The sequence below is a fragment of the Plodia interpunctella genome, chromosome 17, assembly GCF_027563975.2.
Source record: "Plodia interpunctella isolate USDA-ARS_2022_Savannah chromosome 17, ilPloInte3.2, whole genome shotgun sequence".
In the NCBI taxonomy this organism is placed as follows: domain Eukaryota; kingdom Metazoa; phylum Arthropoda; class Insecta; order Lepidoptera; family Pyralidae; genus Plodia; species Plodia interpunctella.
In genome coordinates, this window is record NC_071310.1 from 4,140,405 (window position 1) to 4,161,708 (window position 21,304).

General features: G+C 37.4%; 2 protein-coding genes across 5 annotated transcripts in view; one reads left to right on the forward strand and one right to left on the reverse strand.

The window, feature by feature from the left end:
- LOC128677107 (dynein beta chain, ciliary-like) overlaps positions 1–1,461 on the forward strand; it is a 35,187-nt gene extending 33,726 nt beyond the window's left edge. Inside the window, exons 80-81 of the mRNA XM_053757716.1 lie at positions 342–536; positions 1,249–1,461. Coding sequence (XP_053613691.1) covers positions 342–536; positions 1,249–1,348 — 295 coding nt within the window. The 3' untranslated portion in view covers positions 1,349–1,461. The remainder of the gene's footprint in view (positions 1–341; positions 537–1,248) is intronic.
- Positions 1,462–1,980: 519 nt separating this feature from the next.
- On the reverse strand, positions 1,981–20,039 carry LOC128677124 (uncharacterized protein). 4 transcript variants are annotated; one of them, XM_053757753.2, is made up of 9 exons: positions 19,212–20,039; positions 13,930–14,157; positions 12,042–12,321; positions 7,512–7,645; positions 6,970–7,142; positions 6,466–6,731; positions 3,311–6,002; positions 2,825–3,219; positions 1,982–2,730 (listed from the first exon to the last, which is right to left on the reverse strand). In XM_053757753.2, the coding sequence occupies exons 2-9, from the start codon at positions 13,984–13,986 to the stop codon at positions 2,426–2,428; spliced, it is 4,302 nt and encodes a 1,433-aa protein (XP_053613728.1). In that variant the 5' UTR covers positions 13,987–14,157; positions 19,212–20,039; the 3' UTR covers positions 1,982–2,425. The 4 variants fall into 4 exon arrangements, with proteins under 4 accessions (XP_053613727.1, XP_053613728.1, XP_053613729.1 ...); XM_053757754.2 differs by lacking the exon at positions 19,212–20,039 and adding an exon at positions 14,857–15,035; XM_053757752.2 differs by lacking the exon at positions 19,212–20,039 and having other exon boundaries at positions 1,981–2,730; positions 13,930–14,773.
- Between the last annotated feature and the right edge of the window lie 1,265 nt (positions 20,040–21,304).

The window sequence follows — 21,304 nt, forward strand, 5'->3', positions numbered from 1 at the left end:
TTTCTGACTAAGTGCCATTAGTAGTTTAAATCAACTAATTAATTCATAAATGCCAACACAGAACGTTAGAGCAGCTTCCATTATCACCCAGTGATAGTTAAAGGTTTTGTATTTCAAAATAAATTCCTATTTATCCATGTAGAACATAACGATGTTGCTAAAAACTAACCATATCAACTATATAATATCCTCACTTCTTAGTTAGGGTAAAGCATTATACCGCATTATAAACTAAGTACGTCACTGATACAAACTTCGTAATTGCGTCAACTATCTGTTACCGATATACAAATTCACCGATAGAGTGTGAACCTTAAAGTTATATGTAAAATGCGTGACAGCGCCCCGCCGCGCGAAGGCGCCAACATCCACGGCCTGTACATGGAGGGCGCGCGCTGGGACACGGCGTCGGGGGGCATCGTGGAGTCGCGCATGATGGAGCTGTTCCCCATCGTGCCCGTCATCTTCGTCAAGGCCGTCACGCAGGACAAGCAGGACACGCGCAACGTGTACGAGTGCCCCGTCTATAAGATCCGGTGAGAACCTTCAGATGTACACTATACATCTACTATACTTATTATGTATTACAAGTATATATACTGTAGAATAGGGTAGTTGCCATCAAGTCTAATAGATACTTCGTCAGATACTTTTTTCCATGTGTCGATAAAAAAACTGCATCAAAATCTATTCAGCCGTTTGGTTAACTACGATGCCAAAATATAACCTGTGGAAGTTTGCAGCTTCCTATTTGCTAGAAAAAAGATGATGGTTTCCAAACGGCTAAACACACGTTGTACAAACATAGCTAAGAACACTCTCTATTAAATTCTGTATCAAATGAAAATACTATATCGGCTGATACGATGCCACGGCAGACATATATACAGATACAGACGTTACAAATAGAACTGCCCTCCGGCTGTCGTCGGGGGATAAAAACAAAAAATTATATGGTTGGCTCGTGATATCAGAAAAGTTTGAGTCAAAAAACGTTATAATTATACTTTGATGATAACAAAACATAATAAATGTTTAAAATTGATCAATTAAAATGACATTTAATTTTTGTGTTTAATTATTTAGTGCATTTATATATTTTAAGCTCAGGCAACCTACTCGTATTTTCATCATTAATCACACCGTCTTATTCATTGCACACGTAATACTCTACGTCTGAGAAATTTTCCACATGAGCCAATATAATAGGTGTAACTACTTATTACAGTTATTTAATTTCCATTTCAGTATGCGTGGACCCACGTTTGTGTGGACTTTCAATCTGAAGACCAAGGACAAGCCAACTCGCTGGACACTCGCCGGTGTCGCTCTGCTGCTCGGAGTGTAGTAATAAATATTCAATGTATCAAGTCTGCAGACTGCCCCAAGAATTATGTTCCCCAATATTGTTTAGAATAATTTTAAATGTATATGTTATATTTCAATAAAGATGTTGATCATTAAAATGTATTGAAATTAATTTTATTTTATATGTAACTAGCTGTACCCACCCAGTGGCTCCGAACCCGTGGGAGTTTTGCTGGACTATCACAAAAATAATTTTAGCCTATGCATTATCAGTTTTAATGCGACTATATTATATGCTGTGGGTGTTTTCATTTCACTTCTCACCATCGAATCGATTCGAAGTGAGATGCAGTGAACCAATCACATTGTGGTATGGTTGACGTTGCGTTACAATGACACTGTGATTGGTTCGCTGCATCTCACTTCGAAAAGATTCGATGGTGAGAAGTGAAATGCGAACCCGCAATTCACCTCACTAATCAGTAAACTAAGCACGTACCTAGGTAGTTTGTATAAACTCCCCTTGTCTAATGAGGAGAAACATTGTGGTGCTCTGCGGCGGTGCCATCATTTTAAAAACATCAATTATACCAATGGAATTAGTGGACCTACTAATTCCATGATTATAAGCTAATATCCTTGACAGCGTTATTGCCTGCCTGCCTTGTGTATATGCCTTACCGAGATTAATCTGTGTCTGACACCAGCCAGTGCTATATTAGAATAAAAAATAACTTTTCTTCACATTTTATTAGAATTTCCTACAATTGAGATTCTTAGAATGAATTTTCAGTGCAAACAACAAATGGACGGAATCTTAAACTTATTTACACAAACAATAGTTATTTGTGCACGTACCGCAACATCTTAAGGGAAGACTACAAAACTTTATAACTATGTTAGCAAATTTTGAAGATATTTTGAGTGTTTCGTGAAAATAGATAACATTTGTATCTCTTTATGTAGAAAAATATGTATTTTCAGCCATTCAAGCTGTGATATTGGACGGCTCCTTTCAGTCTCCTTTAAAATTTTATAGATTCAACGATAAATATGAATATTGGTGCCAATCAACACAAAAAAGACTACTAATCTGGCATTGAATATTTTTTTGTGTTCAGCCACTTCGTACACTTTTAGTGTTTAGGGTGGCATTAGGCGACGACGTATTATCATTGTCCGAGGGCGGCTCTGAGCCTTTTACTGTAAACGTTACGTAATATCTTTTATTTCTATCAAGTTTCTCGGCAGGCAACGCTATTAACTGCTTTTCATTACCGTGAGACACCTCGAGGGTGACATGGGCTTTGCTTGAACCACTCGGAGGCTTGGAATTAATTTTTGGAAGAAAACCTTTCGCTTTTGTACTGGGGCCTGCTGTAGCCGGCTTCGGCATTGTATGATGGTCCCATTTATATGGTACTGTAAGTAAAGTTAATAATTTACAATGCGAATATAATTAAGTAGTAAACAAACTTTACTTAACCTACAATATTTTAGTAAAAGCTTTACTTACAATAAGCAGCGCAAGGAACTCCAGTATATGCGTGCACTGCGTGAAAACATCGATGTGTCTTACTCGTACACAAACAGGGGTTATCCGGAATAGCACTCATTTTATACAATTCGCTCTCTCCATAGTCAAAGTCTATTGGTTTCTCAGGTAGATTATCTAAATGCCTTTTACTACTCTTTTGCAGTTTCCTTAAACTGTCGTAAAGAAATTTCTCAAAGTTGCTAAAAGAGAAGTCGGGACTGTTGTATGGTCCCAATCCAACATTAGCGAGACTAGATTTGTTGTATTCGTCAATGGCCCTTTTAACAAGAACAGCTTCGTTTGTTTTACTCGTTCTAATCTGAAGTCGCTTTAGCTCCAACAAATGCTGAAACAGCTTTCTTTCGCAGTAATATCTGTAAAAAAGTACATTTGAAAGAAGTTTAGACGCTCAAGATGTGATAATTCATAAATAGGAATATAAACAACAAATAATACTTAACACACCGTCTCATATTTGTTTGTATACGTTGCGTAACAGATTTCATATCTACAGCATATTTGTCACCTGGTTTTCTCACGGGAATCCTGCTATCAGATTTACCGGAATACCTTCCACTCGCATTTCTTTTCTGATAGTATGCAGCTAGTCGGGGGCTCATAATACGCCGTTGTAAAGCTCTCGGACTTGGCTCAAAACCAGAGTCCATCATTCCACTGGATTCATAACCTCTTTCGGAATTTTCACTTTTGGATCTTATCGTTGTTCTACTTTTAGTTCGACCTTTTTTGCGAAACCGTTTTCTCCTACCATTTGCCTCAGAGTGACTATAAATTTCATTATCACTGACACTGGGTACTCGTCCATAAATACTATCTTTTATCCCTTTTTCATCATTATCAAAAGTATCTCCATCATCTCCGAGAGATCCATCTGCAAGTTTAGTAGGAGATTTTTTCAAAATACCCGTTGTTACCACAGTATCTGGAGCACTTGCTATATCGGAAAGAACTTTGTAACTCTCGGTTTCATAAATACTACTTTTTCTACTACTTGCTGCACTATCTTTAGAAGTTTTTCTGATTCTCCTTGGTGATGACTGTGATAGTGGTAAATTAATATCATAATCCTCTGGTTCGTTTTCAATTATAACTTGTTGAAGTGCTCGATCATCAGAAGTAATATTTCCATCGATTACTGAAACTAGACCTTTGTCAATACTTTGACTTACTTCTGTACTACTTCCAGTGGTGGAAGCATATTCAATTCTCTTTTTATCCATTTCAGTTTGAGAATTTGCCTCTGTCATCCCATCTTGATGATCTACGTGTTCACCCATCAAATGGTCACAAGATTTTTCAGAGTCTTTGGTTTCAAATATTTCATCTTTGTTTGCAAAAGAAACTACTGGAGAACTTTTATCTTGTGATTCTGTTTGTTCAATACTAGAAGCATCAAGGCTCGTTTTTAAATCGCCTGACATATCTTTACTCTGTATTAAAGCTTCATCGGGACCCGATAATACTTGAAACGATCTTTTTCGAGTGCTTGTTGCTAAGGGGGAGTTTCCATCACTTTGGTTGACTTCATTTCCAGATGTTGGACTAGTAGTAGTAGATCTTTGGGAGCCTTTTTGAATGGTTTCGTCTTCAGTTTTTGATAAACTTTTTACATTTTTAAGTTCCACAGAAACTGGTGTAGTTTCAGACTTCATGACTTCATGTTGTATTTCATTTTCTGTTTTTGATTGCGGTGCATCATCCCTTTTCATAGTACCATCTTGAGTCGTTTGTTCTTTTATATCACGTGTGATGTTTGCCGTTTCTATATTTTCACCTTTTGTTATCATTTCATGTGTTTTGCCATCATTAATAGTTGTTTCTATCTTATTTTCCATCATATTATTTTCTTCATCTAAGTTTTTATGCGTCACTGATAAATTAGCAGTTTCTATTGAAACATTGTTTGAAGAATCAACAGTTACAGTTATCTCTGAACTTCCATGTTGGCTTGATTCACGTTCCATATGAATTTGTGCTTCCGTTACAATCATATTAGTTTTGACAGATAAAGTGTCAGTTTCTGTTTCACTAAGTGTTTTACTTTTAACCAGTTGATTTTCTAAATTTGATTCAGGTTGCTCAGTTTTTTCAGCAGCAATTATACCTTCAGTACCATTTTCTTGATTTTCAATGTTTTCTTCTTTATCCAAGTTTTTGTATTTAACTATGTTAACGCTTTGTTTTTCATCATCATTTTCAATATGAATAGATGTTTTTTTACCCTTCCTCTTTGTACTGCGCCGTTCACTAGATTCTGACGAGCTACTTTCTGAAGAACTCGATTTCCTTTTACTTCTTTTCCGATGTCGTTTACTTTTCTTTTTTTCGGAATAACTTTCAGCTTCTGAAGAGCTTTCAGTGTCGGATTTGTACCTTCGATGATGTTTACCACTACCTTCATCTCGTTTGGATGGTTCACTTTTGGATCGAGTTTTTCTTGAACCCTTTTTACTTTTTTGATCATAGCTATCTTTTCTGTAACCATCAAATTCACTATCATAACCGTCACTAAAACTTTTTTGAGATTCTACCATTCTTTTTCTTCTATCGCGCGTATTCGAATATTTGCACCCAGATTTACGTCGCGATCTTTTTTTTTCACCTGATTCGTTGCTTGAATCACTATCACTGCCGCCTTTTATTTGCCGCCTTTCCTGAAGAGGACTAGATAGTTCAACTACTTCTCTTTTTTCTATTCTAATTCTATCCCTTACATCAATTTTAGTACTAGTTACTCGTCGAGATGGTAAACTTGTGATTGGAGCTCCATCAATAACAATTTGCGTATTCATCAGTTTTGTGGCTGGAAGACCACCATGCATTTGCAAATATTTAGCAGTTGATCTGTGACCTCGAGTAGAAGCACAATCCAATGGAGTCAACGGCTCATTTTTCGATGATCTAGCTACTGGATTGACTTCAGCTCCTCGATCCAAGAGCAGACGGCATAGATCGGCATTATCTGTTGCCGCAGCTATGTGAAGCGGAGTACGACCTTCGTGGTTCGTAGCATTTACTTGAGATGGTCTTCCATCGAGTAGCCACTTCACCAATTCTCTTCTGCCAGATGCTACAGCTTCATGTAATGGCAGATCCCCTTTTGAATTTCTCAGCCAAAGATTCCCACCTCGGGCTCCTGCAATACAAAGATGCCTTTAGGCGACTTGAATAAAATCTGACACCAGTGTTACAATGACATACAAGACAATAACATACTCGATATGATGATAAATACAAAGATATTTCAATCAAAATCAACATTTTGTTTAGTTACAAAATACATACATATTACAGACTATATAAAAGTATAGAAAATTAAGTTAAAGGCATACAATCAAAAGCCTTGTATCGATAAAAACATTGTATAAATAAAAGTAGTTGTGATACTGAAGCCCGTTACGCTCGTGCGCCTGGGTGAATCTCTGATCGTGGCCGAGCTGACCCCAGTACAGATTAATGATTTTAAAGTTAGATAGCAAAACTGATGCTTGTCTTTGTTTAAATTTGAAATGACGCGAATTGACTATGACGCGCGACCGCAGCATTCGAAACGCTCGGAGAACTAAATTAAATAATCCTAAAATAGATTCTATGCTCACCAAGAATTCTCACAGTTTCAATTTGGCCTTTAGCAGCGGCTGTGTGTGCAGGACTACGACCTCTCCTGTCCTGGCGATGAGAATCTGCTCCATGTTGCAGAAGTGCGGCAGTAGCGTCGGCGTGTCCCAAAGCTGCTGCGTAGTGTAGGGGCGTGCAGCCGTGAGAGTCTGCCACGTCCACCCGCGCGCCACACAGACCTAGCAAAGTCTCCAAGGCTTCGGTGTGACCTCGCGCTGATGCACAGTGTAAGGCTGTCAGACCATCCCTGTAATACGGTCTTTTTGTCGAACTCGCAATTATGGTTTATGTCATTTGGAATATTTAGTGGTAACATTAATTGCAATGATAACCACTATTCCAGAATTAAGATGTTTTATTCCTCAACCGATAGTGGTTACGATCCTATAGTTTCGTAGACGGAGAAAAAGTAGATCAGCTTCATATATGGTTAAGCGTCAGCCATTTTCATCTCTTCATATCTCTTTGACGTGAAACCTAGTTACCTATCTGCATCGTCGACTTTGGCTCCCGCTTGATGCAGCGCCAGCACAGCAGCAGCAGACCCCGCGGATGCGGCCCACAGCAGCGGCGTGCGCCCATCCGCGTCTCGCACGTCCACTCGGGCGCCGCCCTCCTTCACCAGCGCCCGAAGCACTTCCAGTGCGGCTCCTCGTGACTGTAAATTAACAAACTTACAAGTTAAATAAGTAATTAGAAATACATCTTCCGAGTTCCTATTTCTAGATTATGTCATCGTGATATTTATTCCTTTTTTCCCTCCCACCATATAGTTGAGTTCACAGTTAGACATCGTATTATTATTTATCTATTGTTTTAAATAAAATAAAAGACATTAGCAAAGTCTACTCTTTGTGTCTTTTTATTCGTTGTACAATGAGTATATTGTTTGTGAACTTTTATCTTTTATTCTTCATTACAATGAAGGATACCAATTTCATTGTATAGTTTCCCAGTTGCTCAAAGACTAGACACATTACGTGACAGCCAAATAAATAGGAACCAAGGTTCTTATAATATAAAAAACCTGATGGTCGGTGGCAGCAGGCGCGCCGCACATCTGAGCCGCGTAGTGCAGCGGGTAGCCCCCGTGCTGGTCGGGGGTGGCTGCGTTTGCGCCGGCCGCCAGCACTGCGCGTAGGGCACCCACCTCGCCGCACACTAGAAATACAAATAATTATAAGAAAATACTGACATTTGTAGAATTTGAAATACTCTAATTATGAGATAAAGTCAAGTCAACGCTTCTAAATCTATGAGGTCAACCTCTATCTATGATTTGTTTGTTCTAGAATCAACATAAGGCATTTAATGTCAAATACTGGAAGGAATTGGATTACAAAATTTAATTTATAGTTTATCTTAAAGATCAAAATTATTATCATCAATAATCTGCCATTGACCGATTATTTATTTAGACGACCACTGTCCGAAGACTAATGTTAGCGTAACTGTTACATCGGAGGTCCCGAATTCCATCCCCAATTCTGTTCAATGATGTTTTTCAGATAAAGATCATAAAAATGTGCTTTGTACCTACTTATAGTTGATTTAGTATTCCATAAGTCTCCAATATTTCGGGTCAATTGAAAATATATTATTGGGAGATGAAAATCAAATAGTTATGAAAATGACCATTGCTCATCAAACATGCGCATGACTTATCCCTCCCACCACCAGCAAATCCAGTAACACACAGATTTGACCTCAACTGTCATGCATAATACACTCGAGTCAGCTGAGACAGAATGACCTTTGCGGTAAATTCCCCAAGTTTCTCCTAGACATGTAGTGGGCAGTTCAAGGGCTGGCCTTGAGCGCCGCTCAATACCACTGGACTACCCCCCTTTGGACTCCCGACACCCACCACTCCACCACCGCTTATCTATGACGGTAAAATATTAATGCGCTACTATTCAGCGAAACTATTAGATATTTTTATTCATATTCATTTATTTGCCAATTAAGTGTACAATTTAGTTTCGAATTAGTGAAGAACTGTAACCAACATAAATTTATACCAGTAGGGGTACATCTATGAACGAAAAGAATAAGTGATAAGACAGTTAAAATAAAAATAATATATTTAACGAGTATGTAATCTAAACTAATAAAGATAAATTCATCATTCAACTGCGAATTCAATATGTATTGCATTGATTTGAATGACTTCGAATGCTAACAAACATGTATGAAAGAAAAAATATACTAGTTATTAAATACGGATAATAATACAATCTAGTCCTCACAGCTAAGGATGCAACCGAGAAAACGCTCAGACGAGAGAGATAGAAAGAGAGAGAGAATACAATCTAGTCCTCAATCAAAGCACTGAAAGCGAAGGTCGCTAGGCCTTTGAAGCAGAATGGCGAAGGTCGGGACAACGGACGTCCGCCGGACCTCCGGACCTCCTTGGCCAAAGGACGGAAACATTAAACCTATCACAAACCGTGTTAACGCCATGTAAATGTCAGCTATTCTTCAACGGGACTGAAATAAAGTATCTACGTAACCTTCATAAACTAGAATAGTCACCTAGTAATGAAGTAGGTACGAAGTAGTATATAGAAACCATGAAGAATATTATAAAACATCAAAATATTTTACAACTGTAAGAGCACTGCACATGGCAAATAACGATAACATATAATGCAGAAAGTTCTCAAGATATCAAATCATTAAGTACTTGTAGCTGCGCCTGTTATATTGGTATTAGTAAAAAACTATGATGAAGTAGAAACTATGAAGCGGTGGTGGTATATTGGTTAAGAAGGTCGTCTGTGGTACGAAAGGTCCCAAATTCGAATCCTACTTGTGCCACATGAGTTTGTACACCAATCTGACCCATGTATATATATATGACCATCACCTGCTTCCAGTGAAGGAAAACATTGTGAGGAAACTTGCACAATGGTGGGTATGAAATGGGGTATAAACTTGTGTATGAAATGGGGAAGGCAATGGCAAATTACTCCATTAATAGTGCCAAGAAAGTTGTGTGTCTTTCATTCCACTTAATGACCACGACCCACAGCCATGAGGAAATACGACTATGAAGAGAGAAAACTATGACATTAAAAATATTCTCGTAATAACGATGACTTTGGCCGAACCAGAAGGCCTACCACGAAATATACAAACACGTAGGTAGCACGTTAATAACGTCCACGTGCTGTCTCTTTTTTTCATATCGTGTATGTGTATGTGTAAATGTGCTGTGTTTTATTTACTTTTCATGGTAGCCCCCGCGGGTTCTTTATTCCTCCGGTAGCGTTAAAAATACCTGTACAACCAGTTACAAACAAGTAATAAATTAGGAGTTATCAATTATAAATACGTTACGGTTTTGTTTAATGGTCGAAAACCAATTTCCTGTCAACAAATTCTTTTTCCTCAGATTCTCTCTCTCTCTCTCTATATCTGTTAAATTTTTTATTGCTATTCAAGCTATTCAGATTTATTTAGTTTATACATTTACTTATTTAGTAACACTGCTTATATTAATTTTCTATATGGATAATCAAATATAATTTTACTTGCTGAGATATCTTGTATTACAAGTCACAATACAATTTGTTTTAGTAAATAATTAGTTTCAACAATTAATCCACCATTACATACGGTTGAAAGTGAGCCGCAGAAATTAACAACTTGGGTTCGCGTGCAGCGAAAACTGATTTAGCTTGCACATGGTATGGTTAGTCCAGTTACATAGCTGGGTATAAGTACCAATAAAAGGGAATCGTACAGTAAGTTTGTATGCGCTTGCATCTGCCACACATATGCCTATCTTTATGTGTGGCAGATGCATACCTACCTAGGTACCATGTTAAGAAATATTCTCGTTCTTAAAATGGTACCTACCTAGGTAATATTATGTCGTCACCGAAGTTCCCAAATTCTCCGAACAAATTGTTTAAAGATTTTCCTAACTAGTATTTCCTCATTTCCTTTATGTAAATAAGATTATATACCTACACAAAAACTCTATTTGAATATAGGTATTTTCATGGTATTTTCGAATAAATTCCGCATTTCACTCCTCATCATCTCAGCCATAGGAAGTCCACTGCTGGACTTAGGCCTCTCCCAAGACTTCCACAATTTCACTCTTATTCTAATTATTTTTTGATTAGGATAGAATATCCCTTGGTACTTATATCTGTCATTTGCCTTTCCGCTATTGGAAGTGAAATGGCTCTTGATATCATGATTCCCGGGGCAAACCGAAGATTAAATTAAAACAGAGCTGCCGGCTGACAAGCTGGTAGCCCGAACAAACTGCTCGCGTGACTAAGTCCATGCTGGGTGAAGTTAGTTCAGTTGTATTCGCTAAGACTGGCGGTTAAGCTTGCGTCAGTATCAGTAATCATAAAGTCAGGCAACACAACATCGTATATCAGAAAAACCATAACTATACAAAATCGACGGGTAAATGAGAATGTCTATTAGTTTTATTGCAATTGGCATTTTGCACAGATCCGTAAAATTCGTTTTTGTATTTGACCAAACTTAACTTTCATCATCATCATCTGCACCTTAACCTACCATTACAGAAAACATATAATATTATAATTCGATAAGTTAGCATTTTACATTAGTCTGTATTTATAGGATATTCAAAGACGTTATTGTGAATTCTAGCAACTCTGGGTGTTTATCAACCAATCTTGAAATATTCATCTTTAGAGAATCATCATTCTATTTGGTAGATATAGCAATGGCAAAAAAAATGTAATTCGTCAAAAATCCGTTTTCTTCACTTTCTTGACAGACTGATTTAGTTACGTTTCAACTTGTAGGAACTCAACCATTCGTGATAGGCGAAGTCGCGTGCTGTGGTTCCAATGATACCGCGGCGCGATGTGTTCACAGTGACACCTTAGATAAGCGCTTAAAGCTTAGTCTGCTGGCTTCTAGTTAATTGTGTGGTGTGCGTTTATGGGCTACGAGGACTATATATACGCTTATCTACTAGTGTTGCTTGAAAATGTACTCCAAACACTAAAGAAAGAGAGAGAACGGTTTTGTTTTACGGTATTTTTAAGTCACTTTAATGGTAATTACAATACTGTACACTAAACTGTACGTGACATTTTATTTTTGATTTTGCAGGGTAAACAAACTGCCAATTATGGAACAATTTCGTAATCCAGTTCTCCTCTGTTTATTTAAAGATTTAATCGAAGTCAATGCTCCGTACGAAATAAAAACATGTAGATCGATAAAATAAATTGCATCAGCTTTCCTCTTGAGCCGTTTGGGTTTCCCCAGGATTAAGATCGTGTTTACGTATATGGAGAGTCAGAATATAAAAAGTGGTATTTAATTTGATAAATTAATCACATATTGCAATTTAATCACAATCATTAAAGTGTTTATTGCAATATATAATATAGGTATGTGCTGCTATCGATATTTTATTTTTGCGGTAATTTCTGTTCACTCATTCTCTTATTATACTTATATATATAGGCCTTCGCATGTGCATACAATCATCTACATAAATGCAGCTTCTTTTTCTGTTTGTGATGGGTAAATAGTAAACTAGTCTCACCAGTAGCCCAGTGCACTACGGTGTGATGTTCATCGTCTCTGGCATTGACGTCAGCTCCGGCTGCAAGGAGAGTTTGTACCAGTGGCACGTTGCCGTGGACCACGGCGAGATGGAGTGGCGTGAGGCCGTCAGCGTCGCGGGCATCGGCCAGCGCGGGCGCAGCCATCAGCACGCGGTCGGCGCACGCGGCGCGCGACGCCTGCGACACGCCCGCGCCGCTCGACGCGCAGTAGTGCAGCGCGCAGCGCAGGCCGCGATCACGGACGCGCACTGACGATGGCTGGACATGCACAAATTCGGACCAAATTATGGTAAACTAGTTGCAACCCGGCGCTTCGCTTCGATAGCAACAACGGGATAATGTATATGACATTCAGGAATAATGTAACTTCCTACTGCGAAAAAAATGTGCACACTGGATCCGTCGATTAACCTGCGTATTGCCTAATATTAGTGTGTTTTCAATACAGAAACTACTCTAAATTATGTGTGTAGTAGATAAATAAATATATTAGGACAAATCACACAGATTGAGCTAGCCCCAAAGTAAGCTCGAGACTTGTGTTATGGGATACTAACTCAACGATGCTATATTTTATAACAAATACATATATAGATAAACATCCGAGACCCGGGCCAATCAGAAAAAGATAATTTTCCATCATGACCCGACCGGGGATCGAAACCGGGACTTCTCGGTTCAGTGGCAAGCACTTTACCACTGCGCCACCGAGGTCGTCAAAAACAACACAACAACGGAAAAAAGTTTCTAAAGCTTCCAGAATCTTATTGCGGATCCGTTGAATCTGCGGTCATACATAATAATCCTAATATTAATATCAGTCTAATGACATGACAAATTTGTAGACCAATTAGCATTTGGCATCTAGATTTTGCTCGACTTTTAGCCATCAAACTCATTCCTTGTTTTCCGAGAGTCACAGATTTTTTTGAGATGTTATAGTCATGTTCTCCCTATCAATCATTAGCCACCTATGTAGGTAGATACTAGAAAATTAATATTAGACTGAACCTTGAAAGAGTGGTGGAATAGATTTATTGTGAATGACTAATGACAGTGCGGCTATGGTCCGTGCGAGACGTATACCTCTGTGAATAATTAACATAACAAACAAGCACAGCGGTTGCTCGGCAAGCACGTGGCTGAGACTAGGGTCGCTAATCGCCGCCCCGACACGTGGAACTCCCTTTTGTAAGCCAGTCGATTCCATCTATTGATTGACGTCACCCCCGCACACCGCCACCATCGCTCAGTGCATTTCCTTGAAAGCTTTTCAATTCGACACTGCCTCGATTCTTGCTATATTATTGATGTTTTCGTCTATAAATGGTCCCTGCACTGTTAACATCGCTTTGTCTATTTAGGCTTTGAACATTCTTGTTCAAAATGAGGATAGTAGAGGCTCGTAGTACATAATTGGTGCGAAAATATTGACGGAAGCATTACAGCACAGTTCACCCTCTGGGTTGTTTACAAGACGTTGCCGTCGCAAACATCGCGTGCCGTTCTCACTACGCTTCTCATTTCATATTCTCCCAACGCCTTCGTAATCGCTATGTTCGTGATTTTTAAACATCATGCATTTTCGTTGAACTTTATAAAAGTTGAAAATGTTTTGTGGTAATGGGTTTTCATTCAATGACGTGGTTGATGATCGAAGAAATGCACTGAAATTACAATACTATCCATTATTCAATTTTATATTCTGTAATTTTGAAAAAACATATGTGAAGTATATAAATCCAACATTAAGAATATGTATCATAATATATATATATATATATATCCGGTATTGAATGTGGTGGTCAAAAAGATGAATTTCGTGAAGATGATGTCCATCGAGAGTGCCGGTGACGTTACACTCACATCCTTGTTGAGGGCATCAACGACAGCCTTGTAGTCGGCCTGCTGGCAGGCGTACATGAGCGGCGTGCAGCCCTGCGGCAGCGGCGCGCTTACATCCTCGCCCTTCGGAGCTCCCTCCACCTTCTCGCGCTTAATCTTCGAGCTCTTGTCGAGGAGATCGCCCTTGCCGCGGCCCTTGGGCTTCTTGAGGATGCTGGGGATGGGCTCGCCCCGGCCGCTGGCTGCGCGCTTGTCCATAACAGAGGAGAGTTAGACTGTGTGTGCCATCTGTGAGCGGAGTTGGCAGCGCCTCGCGACGGGCGGGCGGGCGCGTAGGGCGCGAGCCACGGACTGCCCGCCGCCTGGCCAGCGGGCAGCTGGGCGGCGCCCGCGACACGCAACAACGCCCGCCCCACCCGCGCCGCCCGCCTAAACCTAATCTATTAACTTATTATTCAAAAGCAGGTCACCGCTTTTACCGTTGCTCGGTAAAAACCCTTTCTTGGGTTCTGGTAATTGTTGTTTGTCATTGCTAAATAGATTTTCGTTTCCAATTTCAATTTATACTTATATAGGTAATATTCGCAATTAATAAACTTAGAATAAGGGTTACTAACTTTATAACAATTTTTATAATAATAATTTAATAGAGCGATATAGATGCCTGAACGAATTTAAATATTCCATTTATTAATTGTTGATGATTTAGAAGCTAATTCATGTTATTTTTAGTTTCATGTTTATAACCTATCTTTTTGCAGTCTAATTTACATTATCAGTAAATATTATATTCAATAACAAGCAAAAGTTTATTTAAATCTATTGTATCAAAAACTTGCCTGTAAAAGATTTCTTCCTATTGTAATTGCGAAATAATTTTAACAGGTCGCAATTTCGCTGACCTTCAGTCTGTCAATTTGTTTGGTATTATAAAGTTATACTAACTACCTTCGTGCGTGTTCTTCAAGTATTCGTAATCACAGCCAAAGAATGTCCGACGCAGGCCCAGGCGAAGGAATCATGAAATGTCAAGTTAGTCACTGCCATATTAGAACTTATTCATGAACATGACCTAGAAATTTTCAGGGCTAATCTAGAATTGTCCAAATCCAACATAACATAAATCATAACATAAATTAGGTAGGTACCTTTACCTACCTAATTTATGTTAAGTATTACTAGCTGCGCCCCAGGGCTTCGCTCTCGTGGAAATTTCGGGTCGGAAATTTACCCTATGTATTATTCCAAGTTATATTCTACCCGTGTACAACGGTTCAGTAGATTTTGCGTGAAAGAGTAACAAATATGCATATATATATATACACCTCACAAACTTTCATATTTACAATATTAGTAGGATAATCACGAATTATAAAAATTTGCAGTAAAATTTATGTACTTACAGATGTAGTATTTACGCAATTAATATATTATGTATGTCCTATATGTCCGTAATTTTCTGTATCTATATATTTGATGAATATTATACAGAAAATTACGGTAATAATTATTATAAATAACATAACAAGGAAAAATATACCTACTCGTTTTTTGCAGAGTTTTTGTCATTCCCCTTTATTCTAGTCGCGCTATATATGTATTTTGCTTTAGTTATTCTTCATAGGTATTTTGTAACTTTGTGACTGACGGCTGTGACGCAAGCCAGCCGGCTCCACACCACCCCGATCTTAATCGCACTAACATTATTTACACCATGGATGAATTTGCACATGAATTCATATTGCATAATTTTAAAGAAAAAATTTAAACGCATTTTTTACTCTCTTCGAATTTCTCTAACGTTTATGTCTTTAATTTGAATTATGTAAAATAAATCCTATTTAAGTAACATGTGCATGTGAGGTATATTCTGGGAGGGACACCATTACATAAGAGCGGTCGTTTGCTGATAAATTGGATTCTGTTGAATTGAAATGAATGCTTTATAAGACCTAAGAAACTGACGGGCTTGAAGTCTGGCTTATAAATAATACGGCTTGTTATCTATATACATGTATTTTCATTTTTTACTTTTAAAATGTCACTTGTCAATGACAATGATAGCGTAGTTATTTTGTTAGAGAAATTTAAGTCTAGGATTTTAAGGCCTGAAATATGTACAATCCTGGGTACACAAGTAGGTACGCATTTACATTATAGATATTGAAAAAAACAAAAAGTTATTTGAGATGATTCATGAATAAATCAATAGTTAGGTATAATTGATTAATGGTGAATCATCATTTAGATAAGCAAACGTAAATCCCAAAAGTCGTCATAACATAATTTATGCAATGTACACCCATATAAACCACACCCGGGCCGCCGAGAGCCGGTAAAACCCTTAACAAACAGGAAAATCTCAAATTCCGATGTGACATGTGACGCCGTGATCCCAATACTATGCACTCATTATCACAACGTTAAATTAGTGGACCTTGGCAGTATGGTATGGTGTTTTTGGTGCCTTTAGTTAGGTATACTTGATGTGAAATCATATTAACCGTATTTTAAGCGGTCCTTTTCCGAGAAGCCCAAAAGCTTTTACTAATCCACATTTTTAGCGGATCCTGGGCTCCGACACTCCATGCGGAAAAACCGTGGAAGCGAGTGAGACTGGAGTGGACTTTCATATAAAGTATTGAGGCTCTTTAATAACAGAACATTTTGGTAGAGTTTACCAAAAGAGCATAGCATTAAATACTTAGCAGTGCATGACCTATACCTCGAAAAAAGAAAATTACGCAATTGATTTAGGTACGGAACTTAATCTGAATTATTTATTAGTTTCGTAACGAGTACAACAATTGAGTGTTGTAACTCAATCTAATTTTGGATGTAGGCTACGCCAGCATCGCCACGCATAGCGTATCTAAGCACGCAATTGTACGCCATGCCACGCTCAGCTCAGCAACGCAAGTACCTCTCTCGTGCTTGCCCGTAGTTTCCCCAGATCTGCTCCAAGGCTGACCCACTGCCCTCGATTTACACCCCTAAAAAGGGTTGTAAATTTACAAATGTGTCTAAACGACCATTACTGATATTTGCGTCGACTATTTTACTTTAGATGTTTATTGAAATATATATCAAGTACCAACCAGGTAAAACAAAGTAGTTAGACATAGAGTGTTTAAACGCCTGCAATATTTATTTTCATATCCTATCAAAATATTGGGAACACGGGAGTTCAGCATACCTGCAAGTAACACATTAAACCGGAACAATATATTTATTAATCTAAACAGAAGTCTTCAAATTAACATAAGTCTACATAATTATGTAAATGTTACATGGATGCAATTTGTATGAAAAGTTATGGCGAATAAAAATTTCTTTAATTGAAAAATTATGCTAATGTGGTCTGACATATACCGATCTGAAATAATTAGCGTTTTTTGTTGTATTTCAGCTACGAAGTTTAGAAGCATAGATCTATGCTAAGCACAAAGTTTCAAAAATTTTACAAAAAAATCAAAAACTCTGTGAGGCTCGTAGCAAACTTCTTTGCTACGATGAATGCGTAGCTGAAATACTACGAAAAGCACTACGTGATAACTTTCTTTCGCTAAGTACAAACTTATTATAATGACTTTTAATGTTCCCTAGTAAAAAATGAAAAGGGGTTTTTAAACATTACAGCATCTTAAGCAATAAAATTAACATTCACATCGGTCTCACTTAAGTTTGGGCTTTAATATTTTCTAGAAATTGTACGTAGTTAAGCAAGTGATATATTAAAAATTGCAGAATTTTTTCGCATTTACATTTTAACGATGCCGAAGATTATTTTACACGTTTGCTAATTAAGGAAAGCAGGTCAAGCACTGACCCACTTGCGATAGGTAACACTAGCTAGTGTGTGCACGCCTGTCGAGATTCGACGCGTTACGAGAATCAAGGGAACCTCCCCTAGTACTTGTAATTTATGGTCTAGTGTAGCGATCACAATGTCGACGTCAATGTACAGTCACAGTAAATACGAGTATAACTAATGTATGTCAAACTACCAGTATTATTTTTACTAGTTCTCTACTGCATTGTAACTATTAAGTATGTTATATTGGCGGAATAGGTAAGATAACATAAATAAATAAATATCACATTTCGTCACTTACGATCATCGATAATTCCAATAGCAGTAAAAATATATTATATATATTTATCAGGAAAAAAAATATATACGATAGAATTTGGGATTTAAACGCATTGCCAATTTGCCAAGCACTTTTTTAAGCTTAGTCTCGTTTCTGCCTATCACCGCGGGAAACAAGTGTGGTAAATAAAACCTACTAAATAATATTATTATTGCGAAAGTATAAGTATTAAAATATACAAAAGATGTCATTTGGATAACGGGTAGAATATAATAACTTAAATAATAATACATATATAATGTGTTTTTTATCCAAGAGTACCGGTAGCGAAGCCTCGGGGTGCTGCTAGGAGTGTACATATGTCTACCAACCCAATATTTACAGCCCAAATAGCCTAGTCCTTCCTAATTAAAATAAAACATACATAGGTATATTGAGGGAGATTTCGGTCAGTAGAGGTATAAAAATCGGCGAAGGCCGCTCGTTAACCAGCTGCCCTGCGGCCGAACTGGGTCAGCCATCAATCTGATAGGCAAGCTCGCGCGCAGCCATTTTATGGAAATTACCTGAACACTGATTCTTGTCGCTGATGAACAGATTGCTTGTTTAACTAAGCTTTTAACGGCCAGTTTAACGACCAAGCCATTATCACACTGATGTGACAATTGATCGGTTATGCCAAATTCATAGTAAAATATTTATGCCCTGCACGATTGCATTTTCATTTTTTTTAATCTTCGGAGTTAAGAAATTCAATAAGTTTTATGTACACCTGTAATGAGAGCATACCTTGGTAGGACATAATTATTTATTAATTATAATGGTTGTGAGTTTTTACGAAGTCTATTGGATGCTTTTGTTGTACATTTTGACAAAACTTGTAGCGGATTTTATCATCCATTAAAATTTCAAATTTAGTTGTCGGTTACATTTGTCATAATCACCCGAAAGGTGAGAACCAGGCGATGGTGACTCTACCGTCGACTTCTGAAGGGCTTTTTCAAGCGCAAGCTTCTCACGAAAACCATTTAGTTTTCTTGCTACTAAATTAAGAAATTCACTAAATGTATACGAGTAAATTTCTTAATTTGCTATTGACCCACTGCCGGCCCAAAGCCTCCCCTAATTTATTTTACGCATTATTGCTGCTAACGGCAAGTAAAATTTACTATAAAGCATAATAGGCATATTATTAAATAGATCACTTACCAAACCGAAGTCGCATTATTGGTTATCATGCACTTTAAACATTTAAATTTTATCAATTGCGCCGCCAATCAGCTTAACACCACGCGTGTCCTGCCTCGTCAGCTCACGGCGACACATTGATTACTCGGCACTTTATTCTAATGAACTAATGCTGATCACAATCTAGAATATCGATATTTCCAAGCGTGGACAGTCACCTCAGTGGTCGATGAAATAAATGGTAAATAAACGATAATGACACGTTAAAGTCGAGGTGTGCAGACGATGTCATCGCTATGGTTACTACAGGACGCTACCCGTTGCTAAACAACCCCGAAGGTGGAAAATAAGGGTGGATTCCCTCCTGTGCCACACTGTGCAAGGTTATACAACTTCTAACAAACAGTCAGAAGTTCAATTAACGATATTAATATTGATTTGAAAGGCGTAGAACACACGGACTACAAAAATATGTCCTTGCTATAGGTATTTCGGCAATAAAGCTGAATATATATTTCATGTCCTTGAATTTGTTCATGTGACGCAATTTATTTATTACAATAAAACGATAATGATTGTATCGCTTATATAGGGGAAGTATCTTCGGCTGAGGGCATAGGTCAAATGTCTGACAATGGACGCGCATTACATATACTATTCTATTTAGTCAGAGGCAAAGAAAAGGTCTAGTAAAGGATAAAACCTTCGGGACTAATAAAGGCATGTATGTCTAGACATACTAGTCTAGCATTATGTATGAATGCGAAACGTGGACACTCACCAAAAAGGATACCGACAGATTAGCCGCTTTTGAAATGTGGTGCTGGAGAAGGATGGAAAAAATAAGCTGGAGAAAAAGCAATAAAGAAGTGCTGGAAATAGTAAACGAATAAATTACAAGAAAGAAAACTTTTTTATAAACAGCTTTTATTTCAATGCTCCAAAAATGCTCGAAAATTTAATTTTCCTTTAATATTTTAACTATGAACTTATAACCTCATTATACACAATTTAATTTATATGACCATAAAAGCTTGTCGCGAGGTTTACTTGGGTAAATGAAGTAGTACCTATTTAATCGAGTAAAATACATACAGGTACATACACAAACTTGGCGACAAGCTTTAATAATCTTATAAATTGTGTATAATGAGGTTATAAGTGAAATAAAAGCTTGATACGACACGACACTTTATTTAAAACTATTTTAGAAGGAAAGGTGAAAGGAAGAAGAGGTCCAGGGAGACCGAGGAAGAGTTATGCAAGCAACTGAAAGAAGGCAGGCGTTGTGTCGTATCGAGACCTTAAAAGCAAAGCCGAGGTTAGAGAGGCGTGGCGTATACTCCACCGACAAGAGTATAGCACTTAAATAAGAAGATGTCTAGTCTATATCTATACCAAATTTCGTGAGAATCAATCGATTGTTTTTGAGTTTGTTCATTATAAACATACACTTATCTTTCATTTGAATAATATAATAGGAGGTACCTATAAATATAGTTCAGGTTAATACACAAGAGAGTTAGATTAGTATAAATATTTTTTATAAACACAGGCACTCCCATAAAATTATTTTAGCTTTAAGGTAGTGTCTTAGATCCTGATAAAGAAACATTGTAGCTTTAAAAAAAGTTAATATCCAATACAAATATCCAGTTTCAAAATACGTACAAAATAAAGTTGTCAACATTTAGTTACCGTGTGGCTCGATTTAGGATATTTAATAACGAAGCCTAAATATCGGACTGTTTAATGACTTTGATGGTATCAGTTAAGAAGCTCTATAAATAATGGTATATTTCGGTATAAAAAAGTTCTACTTAAAATACATAATTTTACGTGTGACGTGTGACAATATTACATAATATATAGATATATCATAATGATAGAATTTGTTTTTTCCTCTTTTATGTACTTATGTATCGATAAATATATTAGATATTTAATTAAGTACATAATTGAAGTAGGTACGAAAGAAAATGATCTAAAATAATTTACTTCATCTAGATACAGAGAAGTCTGTCAATTTCATTAATTTTAGTTACATGATGGACTACACCTATTAATCTTATCTATACTCTCAACTTTACCTTCGGCAGATTATATTGCGAATA

Bases quoted from the DNA above. Each gene is read 5' to 3' on its own strand.
- LOC128677124 (XM_053757752.2), bottom strand. From the start codon at position 14,166: ATGGACAAGCGCGCAGCCAGCGGCCGGGGCGAGCCCATCCCCAGCATC. The intron at 12,322-13,929 runs GTGAGTGTAACG...GTGCATGTCCAG, and splicing joins TTGATGCCCTCAACAAGGAT to CCATCGTCAGTGCGCGTCCG. The intron at 2,731-2,824 runs GTAAGTAAAGCT...CTTTACTTACAG, and splicing joins AGTTCCTTGCGCTGCTTATT to TACCATATAAATGGGACCAT.